Source organism: Gobio gobio (assembly GCF_949357685.1).
Source record: "Gobio gobio genome assembly, chromosome: 14".
Lineage (NCBI taxonomy): Eukaryota > Metazoa > Chordata > Actinopteri > Cypriniformes > Gobionidae > Gobio > Gobio gobio.
Window position 1 is genome coordinate 12,176,371 of NC_137107.1, and position 17,334 is coordinate 12,193,704.

At 36.9% G+C, this 17,334-nt stretch overlaps 1 protein-coding gene across 1 annotated transcript; it reads left to right on the forward strand.

The window, feature by feature from the left end:
- Positions 1-1,627: 1,627 nt before the first annotated feature.
- On the forward strand, positions 1,628-4,016 carry gpr34l (G protein-coupled receptor 34 like). Its single transcript, XM_079836040.1, has 2 exons — positions 1,628-1,660; positions 1,784-4,016. The coding sequence occupies exon 2, from the start codon at positions 1,861-1,863 to the stop codon at positions 2,842-2,844; it is 984 nt and encodes a 327-aa protein (XP_079692166.1). The 5' UTR covers positions 1,628-1,660; positions 1,784-1,860; the 3' UTR covers positions 2,845-4,016.
- Positions 4,017-17,334: the final 13,318 nt, after the last annotated feature.

A 17,334-nucleotide genomic window follows, 5' to 3' on the forward strand; every position in this document is an offset into this window, starting at 1 on the left:
CACATTCCTAATATTAGAATCCGAAGGAAGCTTATGCAGTGACTGTGTTCTTCCACAACATGTTTATTGCACGGTAGCGTGATCCGTTTAGCTCCATGAGTCGGTGGGCGTTGATACAGAATCAGGCATACATATTTATCTGTTGAGGCGGCGTTTCAGCATTCGATGACATCAAGGGTCGACATATTCTGAGAGCGAGCGTCTTCTGGGCCTGGTGTCAATAAAAGCTTTTGTTTGACTAACAAGGAAATTTTCAGCTCTGAAATTACAGGATATTCTGGATATCACGCTGAACTTTTACATATATATATATATATATATATATATATATATATATATATATATATATATATATATATATATATATATATATATATATATATATATATATATATATATATATATATATATATATCAAAGGCTCAAGGGAAAGTTGATTTCTCAATTCATCACCCCTTTAAATGTGAAATTATTACAATACAAATATATATATAAAAAAACTTGTTCACTCTCAGAAAAAAAGGTACAGTTGGAGGTACAATTTGGTTCCTTGGGGAACAAAACATATAACTGTACCTTTAAAGGTACACAATTGGCCCTTAGGATACAATTAAACCATTGTTTTCTTCTAATTAGAGCAGGTGTAGGCAAGTTCGGTTCTAGTGAGTCGCCGTCCTGCAGTTTGACTCTAACCCTGACCTCTATTGAAGCTATTATTGAGAATTAACAAAGGTTTAGTTGTTGATGTTTTATGGAAAATCCATGTTTCCTTTAGTTGGGCAGTTTGACTCTTGGCTTTTTATGTGAGTTTGTGGTTTTTGTTACAGTGTTATGTTACACATAATCTATTCAAATTAAAAGAAGCCATACACTAAAATATCATGAAGAAAAATGTTTGACTAAACTCATCACTGACTAAAACTATTCATAAATAATATTCACCAACAATACTTTCTTACCACTGATCAGACATTTTGAACTTTGATTTTTAAATTCATTCTTGGGGGAACAGTTTAGACACACACAGATATCAAGAATCAGCATATTAATCTCAACAATGGTGACATACTTAATGCCGCAATGCATGCTGGGAGCCATGAGTTGTGGTGGCTTAGTAGGGTTGGAGCTAAACTCTGCAGAACATCAGCTCTCTAGGACCGAACTTGCCTACCCCTGACTTAGAGGTACAAAAAAGTACCCTTAAGGGTACCACCCCAGTGACGGCCACTTGTACCTTAAAAGGTACAATTTTGTACTCTTATTTTTGAGAGTGTTGGGTGCGATTAATTGCTATTACAGAAAAATGTGTGATTAATTCTGTTTTTGTTTTTTTTATCGATTGACAGCACTAATATACAGATATATATATAATGTATACAAACACAATGTTGGAATAACTAAACATTGCTGGGATAAAAACAAGGTAATTATCACACATTTTCGGTAACCAGACATTTCCTGTGCTCTGAGAGTGGAAGTGAGTTTTGCTTTTCTGAGCACTGTGACACATCTACATTTCTGCTGTGGTTAACAGCATCGTCAACCACAGCTACAAAGGTCCGACGTCACATACGGGCAGAATTTCCTGCATAGGTGCTGTAGTTTCTGAACAGATATGCACTTAGTCACTTGCCCAAGCGCAGGCAAACTACTCACACAGGTAAGAGTGCTATTCTTTTCTTTGAATCTTAGCAATTGTCCAGTAGCAATTCAACAAGTTTTAGGAAAGATCAAGTAAGAATCTGTCCAAATACAGACCATCCTTTGATCTTTTCTCCCTAAGCTCCATTAGGACCGCCGAACACCTCTGTGTGCCAAGATTTTTGAGGGGCAGTGGTCAGCAGTTTTTTGGCTGTCACAATGGTGCTGGAAGGCAATTTAACCACGAATGAAACCTGTGAGATTCATGATGGCATACTTTCAACCTTCTTGCCCATTGGCTATATTGTCATCTGTTGCATCGGTTTGCTCTGCAACACGGTCACCCTGTACATATTTTTCCTTCGGTGGCATACGGACTCTTCCATGGCCGTATACATGCGGCACCTCAGCCTGGCAGACACTCTGCTGGTCCTGTGTTTGCCTCTGCGTGTTTACTACCACAAAAAAGTAGGTCCCTTCTACTTGTGCAAGGTGGTGGGCATCTTCTTCTACATCAACATGTATTCCAGCATCCTGTTCCTCAGCCTCATCAGCCTGGATCGCTATTTGAAAATCATCAAGCCTGTTTGGGTGTTCCGCATCCAAAAGACCAAATGGAGCCACATGGCAAGCTACATCGTCTGGGTGGTCCTCATTTCAGGAACAATCCCCTTTTTGACAAGCAACAGTCAGAAACATCCGTGCAACAATTTTTGCTTCCACTTCCACAGCAAGGGGATTGTCGGTGGGACCATTAACCTGACAACAGTGGTGCTCTTCCTCGTTTTTTATGTAGCTTTTCTTTGTTTTTATGTGAAGATCACTAAAAAACTCAGGACTTTGACCATGGGTAATGGTAACCCTAAGGCAGAGAGTCGCAAAAAGAGGGTCCTCATGAAGACTTTCTTGGTACCGGCCATTTTTACGTTGTGTTTCTTGCCTTACCATGCTATACGAATCCCATACGTTCTGGCTCAACTGAATGTGATCGGGGATCTTTATAGCCAACAAATATTGCACGTCTTAAATGAGAGTGCCTTGCTACTGTCCACTCTAAATAGCTGCCTAGACCCAATTATCTATTACTTCTTATCCAGTGCATACAGGAAAACCATACTCTGTGCCATTCAGGGCAAGTTTAAAAACATGTATGCTTTGAACAGAAGGAGGATCAGCATAAACCACTCACTTACTGAAATTTAGCCTTAATGGTTGACTTTTCCATTTGTGAATACATGAATGAAATTTAGTACAACAAACTGAAATATTTAGTTTTTAGTTTTATTTACACTATTGGTTGACAGTTTGGGCACACATGGCAGAATGTATGTTTCATATGATCTAAAAACTTTGTTTGCAACACTTTGCTGTTATTTTAAAATGCAGGAAATTGTAATAATAAAAAAATGAGCAGGTGTGTCTAAAGCTCTGACTGGTAGTGTAAGTGAACCCTACACTTAGTAGGAAATAAATGTATTGTGAAACGTAAATGTTAAAGCAATTTGGGATAGGGTTTTTTTCAGCATTTCTTGTGTTTCTGTAAAAACTAAATATATACCTGTAGCATTTGCATTAAAGCAAACAGTTTTGCTTTGATCCAGATTGTGTGGTGGTCCCAAAAACAATAACAAAATGATTTCTCTAAAATTAAACATGGGTTTATGTATAACATTGCACAGGCCCATGTACAGTTTTTAACATTATATAGGTTGAAAAGAAAATTGAGTATTGATTTCTAAATGTGTTATTTCATTTTTGTTTTCTACTGCCACAAATGAAAAACAAAATGTAGTGCGTCATGTTTTTGTTCATTTATCATATTTTTGGTATTTTAGGTTGTCACGCAACATGTACCAAGTAACATATTAATCTTTAATTTATTTTACTGAGAGTGTGGCCTATTTATTCAAGTTAAGTATGTAAAAAAAAGGCCTTTGGAAATGTTATGGTTTGCACTTAAGACAAAGATCCCATGTGGTTGACATGAGCATGCTTGTGTTATGAGTGTCACCCATGTTTGTGGTGATAAATGTATGAGTTAGCCACATTAAACTTTTTTTCTGAAAATGAAAGCAATGTGGGAAAATATGAAATGTTGAGATTTGCACTTTTTATTTAAACAATAGGCTAACTTTTTCAAACGAATGTTGTTAAATGTTTGATTTGGTTTTGTTGATAATTAAGTAACTGAAAACTGCTAAGAAATTAACCATGTTGCATAGTGCATTAATAGCCTGATAAATACTATGAAATATTTGTTATAAAATGCATTAATGTGCACATATGTACACATTTGCACAATCTGTAATCTGGTTAAAGCCATTATTGTAATTGTAATATTAAATATTAAAACAAATTGTTGTCCCGCCAAAGCCTTATTTGATGAGTTATTGTGATTTATGATTGATGTAGTAGATGACTGCTGCTTGAGTTACCTGAGTGACAGAGAGAACCATCAGAGAGCTCCTCCCCCGCTCGCACTCTCTCTCTCTCTGTCTTCAAAATAAACATTCTTAGCTTTCTAATATTTCACATGTTACGTTAATCAAAATCAAAAGGTCGAAAGACCGAATCCCTGTTGCACGTGGCGCTATCAGACGATGTTTTCCTTTAATTACCGCTGGGTGTGAAATACGCTCAAAAAACATTGACTGATTCTCTGACCAGCTGACATAAAGCATACTTTCAATTAACAGGAAACAAATCCTATCCGGTTATGAAGTGTTTTCTGTGTGTTGACAAATCTTTCGCGATGTTCTAACAGACGGGATTCGCACACAACGCGACTGCTAATGTCCGATTCGCCACCTAATGACTCCTTTGAACCGAATCATTTTAACGACTGGTTAGAACAACTGATCTGTCCAACACTGAACTCACGAATCATTTACTCAGAACACCTGAAATGAGAACACAAGTGTGCTTACCCACTTTAGCAAGAGTGGATAGTAAGAATTAGCTTTAATCATCCACAGTCTTTCAGCTTATTTATTTGGACAATGTGTAGTAAAATAAATAGCCTAAAATCATTTAGTTTAGACTGGAGTGAGGTGAACCCAGAACAAAGTTGTTGTTAGCTAGCTGATAATTGTATGAAATTGTATAGCAGAAAATTAGGCTATTTGTTCATTTTTGAATACTACTTTTTAATATTGATATGATTATATACCAAAATAATTATTAGTAAATAGTGTAAAAATGAGGAACAAAAACAAACATCAAGGTATCAAAATGAGATAAGCAAAAATTACAAACTTTCTTTGAATTTATTTAAAATGTATTGTCAGTATTGCGCTTGCAGGTCACATGGGTAGGGTACTTTTTTACTGTGCGTGGTGCGTGCGTGTGTGTGTGTGTATGGATGACGAATGTCTGTCAGCCACCACCGAAGACCATTTTTGACCCAGGAAAAACCCTGGTATTGTATTATAAATAATGAGAATAACATTACAAATAAATGTAATTAAAATGAAATATCTCAGTGTGCATCAATGCATTGATTGTTGCAGAAATTTCTGTAACTCTCAGCTGATATCTTAGAATGATAGGTTAAGTGAGCTTGATGCTCAAAGCTGCTGTATGAGTTTAAAGTTGTCATTTGCTTCTGATCAACAGATTTGAGAGAACACTGATGAACTGATGAGAATGTTTTCTTTTCTGCAGCGCGTGGGTGACTTGCAAAATCTGTTTGTGACTTGATGAGTTTCGAATTCAGATAATTTCCCACTCAATACACCCCATTTTCTAATCACTATAAGCTTACACACTTGCACATAAAAAAGTATACTTTTTCTAGCTAAAAGTATATTCATATAATTCATATTATAAATCAAGCAAAACTTCCTCTGAACTTTACAGTCTTTATGTAAAGCTTTAACATGTTTAACCTTTTGTGTTCAATGGGTTTGTTGCAACATAGATGAGACATATCATCTGTGAAAGACTTGACTTTTCAGACCTTCAGTGTTTCTTATGAACCTGATGTGGTTACATGAAGTGAGAGGTCACCAGTGCATTTGCATGCATGACCTTTCATAGTTGCACAGTTATGATCTCTGAAAGTGAGTTGCTCACACCACAGTTCCTTCATTGCTAAACTGTTAAAATAATTGTTCCTCCAACAATGATATTCTGTCATCATCTTCTGGTGAAACATGCATTGAATTATAATGAACAGGTACTGAATTCAAGCTTCAAAAAGGACACAAAAGATTAACTGTGAATTTTTCAGTTTTGGCCATTTTCTCAGACATTTAATATAATATAATTAATATAATATAATATAATATAATATAATATAATATAATATAATATAATATAATATAATATAATATAATATAATATAATATAATATAATATAGAATTTAAAAGAAAGATTTTAGTGTAAAATTCTAATATGGAGGTCCAGAAAAACAAACTTCTGTCGAAACTCTAGATGGTGCAGTCTAATATGTCCTTTAAAGGATTAGTTCACTTCAAAATGAAAGTTTCCTGATATTTTACTCACCCCCATCTCATCCAAGATGTTCATGTCTTTCTTTCTTCAGACGAAAAGAAATTGCTCATCTTGCACTGCTCTGTGCGCGCCAGTGATTGCGTAATCACGTCGGAAAGGTCACGCTAGGCGTAGGCAGAAGTACCGACCCCATGTTTACAAACCACAAATGCGAAGACTAATATAAACGTCCTTTTGCAAAAAAAAAGTAAAACAATGATGTCGGACGATTTTGAAGTTGAAGATGGAGTGTTTTTTGGTAAAGAGCATTGGTATTAGTCCTCACACTTTCGCTTGGGGTGGTACTTCTGCCTATGTCTACGATGACCTTTTCAACGCGATTGTGCAATCCTTGGCACGTCGTAGAGCAGCGCAAGATGAGCAATTTAGGTTCTTTTTTTTTTTTTAAATGACCGATCATTTCGCTAGATAAGACCCTATTCCTCGTCTGGAATTGCGCAGAGCCTCTGAAGCCCTTTGAAACCACATTGATTTGGACATTCAACATTTTGGTTGCCATGGAAGTCTATAGAGAGGAAAAAAATCCTGTAATGTTTTCCTCAAAAAACTTTCAAAGGGCTTTCAAAGACATGAACATCTTGGATGAGATGGGAGTGAGAAAAATATCAGGAAATTTTCATTTTGAAGTGAACTTCTTTAACTACCTGCTCGTAATCACATCGTCATCTTTAGGCCACAGCTGATTGGTTCCTGCTGTATCATTAGCCAATGAGCTTGCACGCTCAACCTTCAAATACTCTGGTATCATTTGCCTTAGCAGTGCAACGTGCTTTCAGAAACCCTCTGAAATTCAAAATCTAAGATAAGTACACTGGTTTATGCCATCACTATTCAATTCAATTCAATTCAATTCAAATTTATTTGTGTAGCGCTTTTCACGATACATATCGTTTCAAAGCAGCTTCACAGAAAATGCATCTACATTACAATTTAAATTGATTTGTACATGTTATGCATTTCAGAAATGCACATATACAAAGTACACAGATTAGCTAACTATCAATTATTAATCAATATAATAACTATGGCACAGAAATAAGAATTAATGTCGTTAATGAATAGGGTATATAGAAATGAGCAAGGGTGTGTGTTGATGCAGAGCTGCGTCATCTGAAGTCCTCGCAGGAGTTGAGTCGTCTCTTCACAGGTGTTGGTCATCAGAAATCTTTACGAGAAGCTGGATCCAGGCTGGAGCTGACGGACTCTAGTTACCTCGGGATGGACGTCCCGAGATAAAACAGAACAGAAAAATAATTAGCGCTATGCGTTTCTATGCGCTAATTACTAGCACTAATAACTAGCACTATGCCTTTCTCCATTTCCTAGTGAAGTAACCACACAAGGTTTAATTCAGGTGTTCATCTCTACAGTTCTGTTTTAAAGGGGTGGTAAAACACATTCTTTTGAAGGCTTGACTGTGTTTGTGGGGTGCACTGTAACATGTGTTCATGCTTCGTTTTAAAAAAAATTGCCTTATTTTTCATATATTTGACCTTTATTCTACACTGCTCTGTCCCTCCTTGTAAAACGGTCTGATGCTTTCCGGGTTGTATGAAGCCAGTCCCTCAAAAATACGCGATGGGCTCAGATTGGTTAGCTGGCCTAGTGTGTTGTGATTCGCTAAACGCCTAGTGCACGTATGTCGGAAACGTCACGCCCCTTACCTTTATCGGAGGCTGTGCTTTGTTCAGTGTTAGAAACAACGGCGTCAATAAAACCACACCAATCTGAGCCCGAATCAGACCCAGAACATTTGAGTGAAGATGATCGAGCAGAACCTGTTCAGTCCTAATGAGTAAAGACTGCGGATCTATAATGATCGCTACTGAATGGCACTTTAACTTTTGTATTTTTAGAACGATTATAGCCAAATATCTGTCACAAGAACTAACCCAAAACAAACACTAAGCACTGGCTTTAACTAGTAAGTTAGCCAAATCACACACAGAACCATGTTTAGCATGCCTGTAGATAAACAATACATAAAAGCTCTAATCAAAGAATCATTTACACTAATGCCAGGTTCGCTGTTGAGATTTTAACGTTAGTGTTTGTAACGTTAGGTGTTCGTCGGATAACGTTAAGTATGAATGAGCATTTAACAGACTGGTTTGCAGAACAGCGTTGTCATCTGTTTACTTCCTTGCTACAACCTATTACAGGAAAACACATCGATGAAAAATAAATCAGACTTACAGGTTGTGGCCCGTGAACAGCTTCTGTTTGTAAATCCAGCTTTCAGGACAAGCCGTTGTGCATATCCTGTATTGAACTCGCGAAGTTTGTGGAAGTTTGTGTTGTCCTCCGTGAAATGTGCAGCGCGCGCGTCGTGCATCTACGCACCGGCAGTGTTTTTTTCACGCAGCTGACGTTGTGCAAATCTGGCATTGAAATCGCGAAGACGGTGGATGTTCTCCTCCGTGGATGTGCTGCAGGGAGCCCTGCGCGCGCCTGATTCCCCGCTGACTCAAACACACGTGCATATAACATGCTGTATGTTAAACGCTCTGCAACGCACCCCCGTCCCTATGAAGGCTGAGCAGAGCAAGTACCCCAGACCTGCAATCCGGATGAATATAACAGCGTTTCCTTGGCATCGCGGCAACAACACTCCAGCCTACTATACCACAACAGCGCCGCGATACAAAATGGCCTCACCCCCCCTTATTTAATATTCTCGGAGGAGGGGTTTATGTAAATATTGAGCCTGTTGATGTCACCAACCCTGGAGGAATGTGTGTAGTCGCCTACTGGCCGTTTGCTGTAGTTCTTAGAAACTGATTTCTTTAAAAGCAAATATCTCCCTTTGCTTTAAACTTTGAACGTTGTAACTTTGCAGATGTTGTTTATGCTCAAGCAGCAACATTACACGTTAGCTAAAGTTAGAATAGTGAAATCGTGGTTTACCACCCCTTTAATGCTTAGAGTGAATTACAAAGCATATTAGTAGCCTAGCCAGCGAATATGCATTTATACAGCAGCAAACAGGCAATGCAGTTGCTGTAAGGATACTGAGACAAGCTTTGCTGAACTCTTAACCCCCTCGAGTCGGCAGTCGCGCTGGCATGATCGGCTCTCTTTTTTTCTTATTAGTGCCAAAGAGACTCAAATAACTCTGTCGTTTTTTTATCATTCATGCAAGTGTTATACATCATTATAGGTTCAGCTCAAAAGAACTGAGCTGAACCTGATTGCAGGAGGAAGATCTATCCAACAGCGGGTCTATCACTGCATTCATATCCCCCCTGATAATCAGAAAATAGTCTATCGATGAAAGCAAATGCTTAGTTATCTGTGGGAAAAAAATGTCCTCCAAAATTGTAGGAGCGTAGATTGATACAAATGCTATGTTCTTTTCCTTAATGTTTGTACAAAAATAAGCAAGCCTACCAGATTGATCTTGACTTTCTCTGTCGATTATAAGGTTACAGCTACGAGAAATCAAAACAATAGTACCTTTAGTTTTAGTATTATCAGTAGAAAAAGCTGCAACTCTATAAAATGTATTCTGTAATCGTTGAACGTCTGCTCTCTTTAGATGGGTTTCCTGAATTAGAGCAATATCAATTGCTTTCCTACGCAGATAGATCAAGAATTTGTCTCTCTTGTTTGGACTATTAAGACCTCTAATATCGATTGATTTAATTTTGAATTTATCCATAATCTATTGAAAAAGTGGTGTGTAAAATGTAATAGTAAAGAAAAGTAATATGTTTTGCAATACCAAAATTGATCTGCTTGATCTGTGACAAAACCAAAACAGAGCAAAAATTAGATAAAATTAACATGAACAAATAACCCTTATCAGAGACCGCAAAATCCCCGGACGTTATAAGGGCCCGTGGCAACAACCACTCTTGTTCACCAGAGCATCAACATCATATAGCATATAACAACATTATACATAGTACTAAATCACTGACCTCATTCAGAGTCTAATGCTCTGGTTATAGAGGTTTTGTGTTATTTTATTTTTGTATTATTCATAGTAGAACCTATGTGATTTTACAGTACAAAATCCAGGATGGATGTGTAATCAAACAATATGCAGGACTGAAATAAATAAAATTAATGCACAAAAGGTTTTATCTACAACTATACTTAGACACACACAGACATCAAGAATCAGAGTATGAATCTCAACAATGGTGACAATGAAAAAAAATATTCAGATAAAGATCAACTTTGAACATAAAACAAGCTACAAAAACATCACAAACACAGCAAAAGTAAAAGCAAATAGTAAGAATCAAAGAAAATTAATCACAATTCAGATGCATAATTTATTCATGCCGCAATGCATGCTGGGACCCATGAGGGAGTTTTGATCGGTGGTACCCAGCATGCACTGCAGCATGAAGCTTTTCATTGATTGTCACCATTGTTGAGATGCTTACGCAGATTCTTGATGTCTGTGTGTGTCTAAATAATGCCATAGCTTAAAACCTTTTGAGCACTACATGGTTTTGAACTCTTACATATTATTCAATTACCACAATAATGCTGGATTTTGTGCTGTTTAATCATGTAGCCATTATTATTAATAATACAAAACTTAACAATACTGCTATATCCAGAGCATAAGACTCTGAGTGAGATCAGTGACTTCAGCCACTACATAATGATTATATCAACATCATTGTATAGCCAATATCACCTAATCACATTTTCTTTTGGCATTCCTTACCATAACAAATGTGCTTTATAAACACACATTTAAAGCAGCCAGAGAAAAAAAACTAATGTTAAAGATTTAAGGGTCAAGAGCCCAACTAAAGCAAACACTCATCACCATCATGGTGACTTTAATTAAACTATTATTTTCATTAAAACAGAAATAAAGTCAGTCTGGTTAGTAATGTGTGAAACTGGTAGTGCTGTTTGTGGAGTTGTTTAATCCTCCTCTGCTGAGATGTTCAGAGATGTAATGTCTTATTTATCTTCTATTATTTCATCTAAAAATGTGGCTTAAGTCAGTTGTAGTTCTTGTGTTTCTCTTTCCTTCTGTGATTCTGCTCATTATCATCAGGTGATCATAATTAATGCCCAATCAACACTTAATTAATCACTTAATTACTCAACTGCAACATATATTAAGAATCATTTAAAATATATATATATATATTAGTGAACTCAACTGAAATGAGCTTAGAGAACTCATAACTGTTGGTTTTTAAACTCAAATTATTTGAGGTAATAAGTTTCCTCAAATGTAATGAGTTTGCTTAACTCATTAGGTTTGACTTTGTGTGTGCTATTGTGAGCTAGCAGTAACTAGCAAGCTCTCTGAGTTCATTTAAAGTTTGTAATTTCTGTTGTTTTACTCATTATAGTGAAGTTTTAGCTGTAAAAAGTATTTGAAGGCAGTGTAAAGTTTAATGGGATATTAAGAAGTATCCTTGGTTTAGTGGACTCAATTAAAATAAGTTCAGAGTACTCATAACTACAGTTTTTCTTTACTTCGATTAAGTTTGTTGAACTCAATTTAATTGAGGTAATCAGTTTCCTCAAATTAAATGAGTTTGCTTAACTTGTTGGGTTTTACAGTGATAGCCTACACTGTAAAACCTAACAGTTGCATGTACTAAAAAAAAATGAGTTCACTGCACTCAAATATTACTGAAGGTTGTGTGGACACAATGACTGAAACAGAACTCAAACTGAATGAGTTCTAGAACATTTCTAGTTCCCAGCATGATAATTGGATAATAATTGTATTGTTAAGTGATTAAATAAGTGATAATTGCGTATTGATGGTGACACCTGATGATGGTAATGAGCAGAATCACTGAAGGAAAGAGGAACACAAGAAATACAACCGACTTCAGCCACAGTTTTAGATTAAATCAACAGAAGGATAAAAGAAGACATTAAATCTCTGTAGATCTCTGCAGAGGAGGATTAAACAACTCCACAAACAGCATTACCAGCCTCACACATTACTAACCAGACTAACTTTATTTCTGTCATTTCTATTATATTGAAAATAATAGTTTTGTTTGAATTCACCATGATGGTGTTCAGTGTTTGCTTTTGTTGGGATCTTGACCCTTAACCAAACATGTTTTGCTCTGGCTGCTTTAACTGTGTTTACGAAGCACATTTGTTATAGTAAGAAAAGCCAAGCGAAAACGTGATCAGCTGGTGTTGGTTGTTTTTTGCTGAGTATATTATTGTCATGTAGTGATTGAATCACTGATCTCATTCAGAGTCTACTGCTCTGTTTATAGAGATTTTGTATTATTTTTTTGATTTATTCATAATAAAACCTATGTGATTCTACAGCACAAGATCCAGGTTCGTTGTGGTAATTGAACAATACCCAGATAGCCACTGGACACTGTAACGGAACAGGGCCGCAACCGCAAAACGATAGAGCCGGGTCTGGCCTGCATCCGCCTCACGGACTCGTTCCTGAGTCCAAACGCACATCGGGCCGAAGCCGTTTCTGGTCTGTTTTTAGGGGTTGTTGCGGATATGTGCCAGCGCCGATCCAGCACCGCCTGATCATCCCGTTACAGATGCGTAACGAGTGCGTGAAACGATTCCGCCTGCCTGAGCTGTGCCGTATGTGTTACGATTCCGCTTAAATCACCACTGGATTGTTATTTTGCCTTATTTTCGGCATTTTTGTCAGTTAGGGTATCATAGTAATCTACCTAGGCATAGGCCTACATTTTTCACAGTCTGTGGAATGTCCAGAAAAATTTTTTCAGCCTTGGCTATAAATAAAAAGCTTGACTTGACTTGATAAAGGCTAGTTTCAGTTGGAGCAATGCGTATAGGCCTATAGGCTATAGCTGAAATAAATCGTTTTAATGATTAAAATGCATACTAAAACAACGTGAACAAAGTTAACAAACACAAAATTAATGACCACAAATTCATAGATTTAATTATAAAAACCGAACAACAAAGTCATGAACATTGTCAACAATTAACACAGAACACAGTCAACAACAAACACAGAATTAATGGATAAAAAAACCGCACATGCTACACTCTAAAAAAAAAAAGGTTCTATATTGCACCAAAAATGGTTCTTGGCTCGTAATCATAGGGGAACCTTTTTTAGTGCTATATAGCACCAATTTTGGTGCTTCAGTGGTTCTTCAGAGGTTCTTCAGCGGTTCTTCAGAGGTTCTTCACCGGTTCTTTGACTAAGGTGCTATATAGCACCTCTGAAGAACCGCTGAAGAACCACTGAAGCACCAAAATTGGTGCTATATAGCACTAAAAAAGGTTCCCCTATGATTACGAGCCTTTTTTTTTAGAGTGTATTAACACAACGTGAAAAAAAAACAAAAAAAAAAAACATGCACTTAAACAAAATCACTAGGTGGGTGCTGTGGCAGCTGTTGCTGTTGCTGCTCCTGCTGCTGACGTGCCAGTCTCTCCTGGCGCCCTCCACTCCTGTCCGCGGAAAGGGCAAACCACCTTATTGCATGCCTCCATATTTCAGCTTCTGTTGCTGTAGCTGTCAGTGCGCATTTGCGCACTGCACCTGGAAAACAGCATTACTGATTAGGTTGAATGAGAAATTTGGATCAGTGCTAGGCCTACATGACGACAAAACAGGCAGACGTATATTGCATTTGCTCATAATGAAGATAGGCCCATCCTTCTAATTTGGCCTACTTCTATAACGGTTTGTGCATTAGTTGATGGAGCTGTAATAAAATAATAGCCTAATAATAAAAAAAAAAACTGGTCATGTAAAACTGAATAAGACAAATTAACTAGGCTATATCTAACCATTGAGTTAAGACGTAGCCCCAATTAGGCCTAATAGTAATAAAAAGAATAAGAAGAATAAACAGAAGGTATTATTGTTGGTGTATGCTGTTTTACAAAAACGTCAAAACTGGAAGAATTGAATCAATGGAAATCTGTGCGGGAAGGATCGATTGTCATCCTCTTTTGTAAAGATAGCCTACGGTATAGGGTTGTGCCGATGGACGATGATGCCACGCCCCTGTTGCGAGTGCGACACATACTAATCCTCTTCTATAGTATTAGTTAAACTAAAAACTTAGCAGGGATTGCTCTGTAAATTAAATTGAGAATGCATATATGCTATTTTATATACTGTAGTCTATGCCAGATATATATAGCCTACATTTTGAAATCATTTGAGGCTGAAACATCCATAAGCATGCGTGTTTATTTTAGCACTTCTGTCAGTGAAACAACACCGCCTATAAAACCATAATCCCCTGCGAAAATGGCGACGTGAGTGAAGATTTGGGAAAAGAAACGAGATGTCCATGTCCATTGGCAGTGGCGCAAAAAGTGGGTATGCGCTATATGTATCCAAACAGACTAAAGAACGTGCTCTTTTTCCTTGGTGTTCTTAAATGTGCATGCTCACTTTTTAGGGCACACCTCTTATAAAGTAAAGTTACATATTGTTGACCATCTTTTTAAGTAATTACACTATTTACCACGATACACTACTGTTATAGAATTAAATGAAATCAGTATCAACAAAATCCATCTTACCGTTTATCAAAATCCACTTACACTGTAATTACAATTGCCTAAATAATGTAATGAGATTTTTAGATTTATGTTCTAAATATAATATTTCATTTATAGAAATTCCAGGCCTATGAAACTATAAACTGCCAGTATAGTTGGCGGCGTGAGTGGATTCTAAAATCATCAACTAATTCGTTCTAACCGACTGTTCAAAAACGGTGAATTATTCGAGAACGAAACCTATACTTTGTTTGAATCTATTTTTGTTGGAAAAATAGAGCAAAACTGTAAAAAATTATAACTTGTTGGTAATTGAACTGTTGTATAAAATTCATATCGCATTTTGCAATCATGCTGATATAGGCTACTCTGGAAAATAGCACTCTTGCTCGTATGATATTGCTTAATTCATAATTTCCTCTTTAATTACTTTTAAACTAATGTTATTTTTATGTTTGTTATTAGCCTATTTTTAATGAAAATACAACAACAATAAAATAGTACAGTAAAACAAAACTCGCGTAGGCCTATATTAAACTTTTGTTAAAAAACGAATAAGACGGATGACATAAAATGGCTATAACCGAATTATAACAAATACATAAAAGATATTTGGAATTCCCCTTTAAAACGGGGAACCCTCAGTTTGTGGTTTGTGTTTTTTATTATTAACAAAAGTGATCTTGTGCTTATGCCTCCGCTATCGTCCTGTCAATCATCTCGCTCGCGGCTATGATTACAGTTACAGTAAAATTTTAATTCACCATCATCGGTTCCCAGCCTCAGCCGATCTGCATGACAGTTTTTGCAATGACCATTAATACTAGATAAATGGGCAAGTGAAAAGACACGCCATGTTACAATTTAGTAGGAACTAAAGCGCTCTAGAATGTTTGGTAGCAACATTGTTACTAGTATTGGGCATCGAGAACCGGTTCCTACTTGGAATCGTTATACAAATTCTGATTCTTTTCTTTCTTTTGGTTTCTTTATCAATGGGGGGCGCCAAAATTGTTGCTGCATACCCCTCTGGCACTGGGTAGTTGCGCCCCTGTCCATTGGGATAAAATGGACTATAGGCCTATTGTTAAAATTCACGGAAAATCGAGTTACCAGATCCAGATCGCAAAACAGAATGAAAAGGTGCTATGTGACCATTATTTCCTTTCTAGGCTAAATAAAGCTTTGTGCTTCACTCCTGTGGTAATATTCACGTGAAACAGCATTCACATACAAAACACTGGGTTAGTAAAATAACCAAATAATTTTTTAAAAAGTAGAAAATAGTATTTATGTAAAGAGATATATTAAAATAAAAAGAGCTCAACTCTTAAGTGGAAGGAACCTATTTTTTCCCCTCAAGTGCAACCTAGCGGATAAGTCATTATTTGGGTTAGTAAAAATAACGAAACGATAGTTTTAAGTAGAAAATAGTATTTATGTAAAGAGATATAGTATACCCCCCCCCCTATTAATGAATGTGTTCATTAATAGCTTTGATGCCTTCAGTGAGAATCTACAACGTAAATAGTCATGAAAATAAAGTAAACGCATTGAATGAGAAGATGTGTCCAAACTTTTGGCCTGTACTGTATATAGCCTACTATATAGCCTACGTATTAGTATAACAATCAGTTTTGACTGCAGACTTTTGAGTGAATAAATACTAATTCACTAAGGGCATTTGAAGCAATAGCCTACTTACGGCTGAGGAGGGTCCGTGATGCCATCCTGTGGAAGGCCCTCTTCTTGTTCACACCCTTCCAATTAATTGTTCGGGAAAGGGGGCAGGAAAACAGGTATGACAGAATGTTCCATGTCACCCTCTTCAAATCCACACCCCCGACAGCAGACAGAGTATTCACCTAGAGGCATGAAGATAGTGGTTGGATCACAGTTGCACAAGTTTTTAAACAGGTAAGCAACTTTTTTGACAGTTTTTATTTCACAATTAAGACATGTGGGCAATTGGATGATGCTTTTATCCAAGGCTGGATTTCCCAAAACCTTCTTAACACTACGTAGTTCTTAAGTGTTTCGTTCTTACGTGTTTCCTGAAACAATCTTAGTTAAGAATACCTTCTGTAAGTCCTACTTTCGTAAGGTTGGTCTGGACACACTCTTAGCTATACCTTATCATTATTGACAGTTCATTTTCACTAGTGGCCACCACTGTGCAAAAAGCTTCTTTACATGTCAGTCTATACGAATATAATTCTGAAGTTGTAATATACACACCCAGTGTTCAATTAGGCTAATTTAATTGTTTTTTTTTAATGCAAGGATTAAAATTGTCATTACACTAATGGTTGTTAGCTTTTAAATTATATTATCCAAAGGTACATCAGCTGGCAAACCATTGTGTAGTCTGTTTAAAGGGAATGATTGTGGAGGGGAGTTTGGTCAAACTATGGCAGCGATACAGCGAATATTTGTGCTAAATCAAAGACGCCGCCGTCCGCGGAGCCATTTCTATGTGCACTATTTCATCCGTGAAAACTTTAGTCCCTGTCCAAAGCTGCAATTCAAAATTAATTTCGCCAACCACGACAGCAAATTCAGCAGCTTTTAGATCTTGTTGGTCTGACTTTTTCAAGACAAACTCGACGGAGCGCCCGAAATTCAGCTGCCGCCACTCTACTCTTTCTTTCTTTTTTTTCCGCTGTAGCTGTTGATTATGTTTCGCGTGTTGTGCC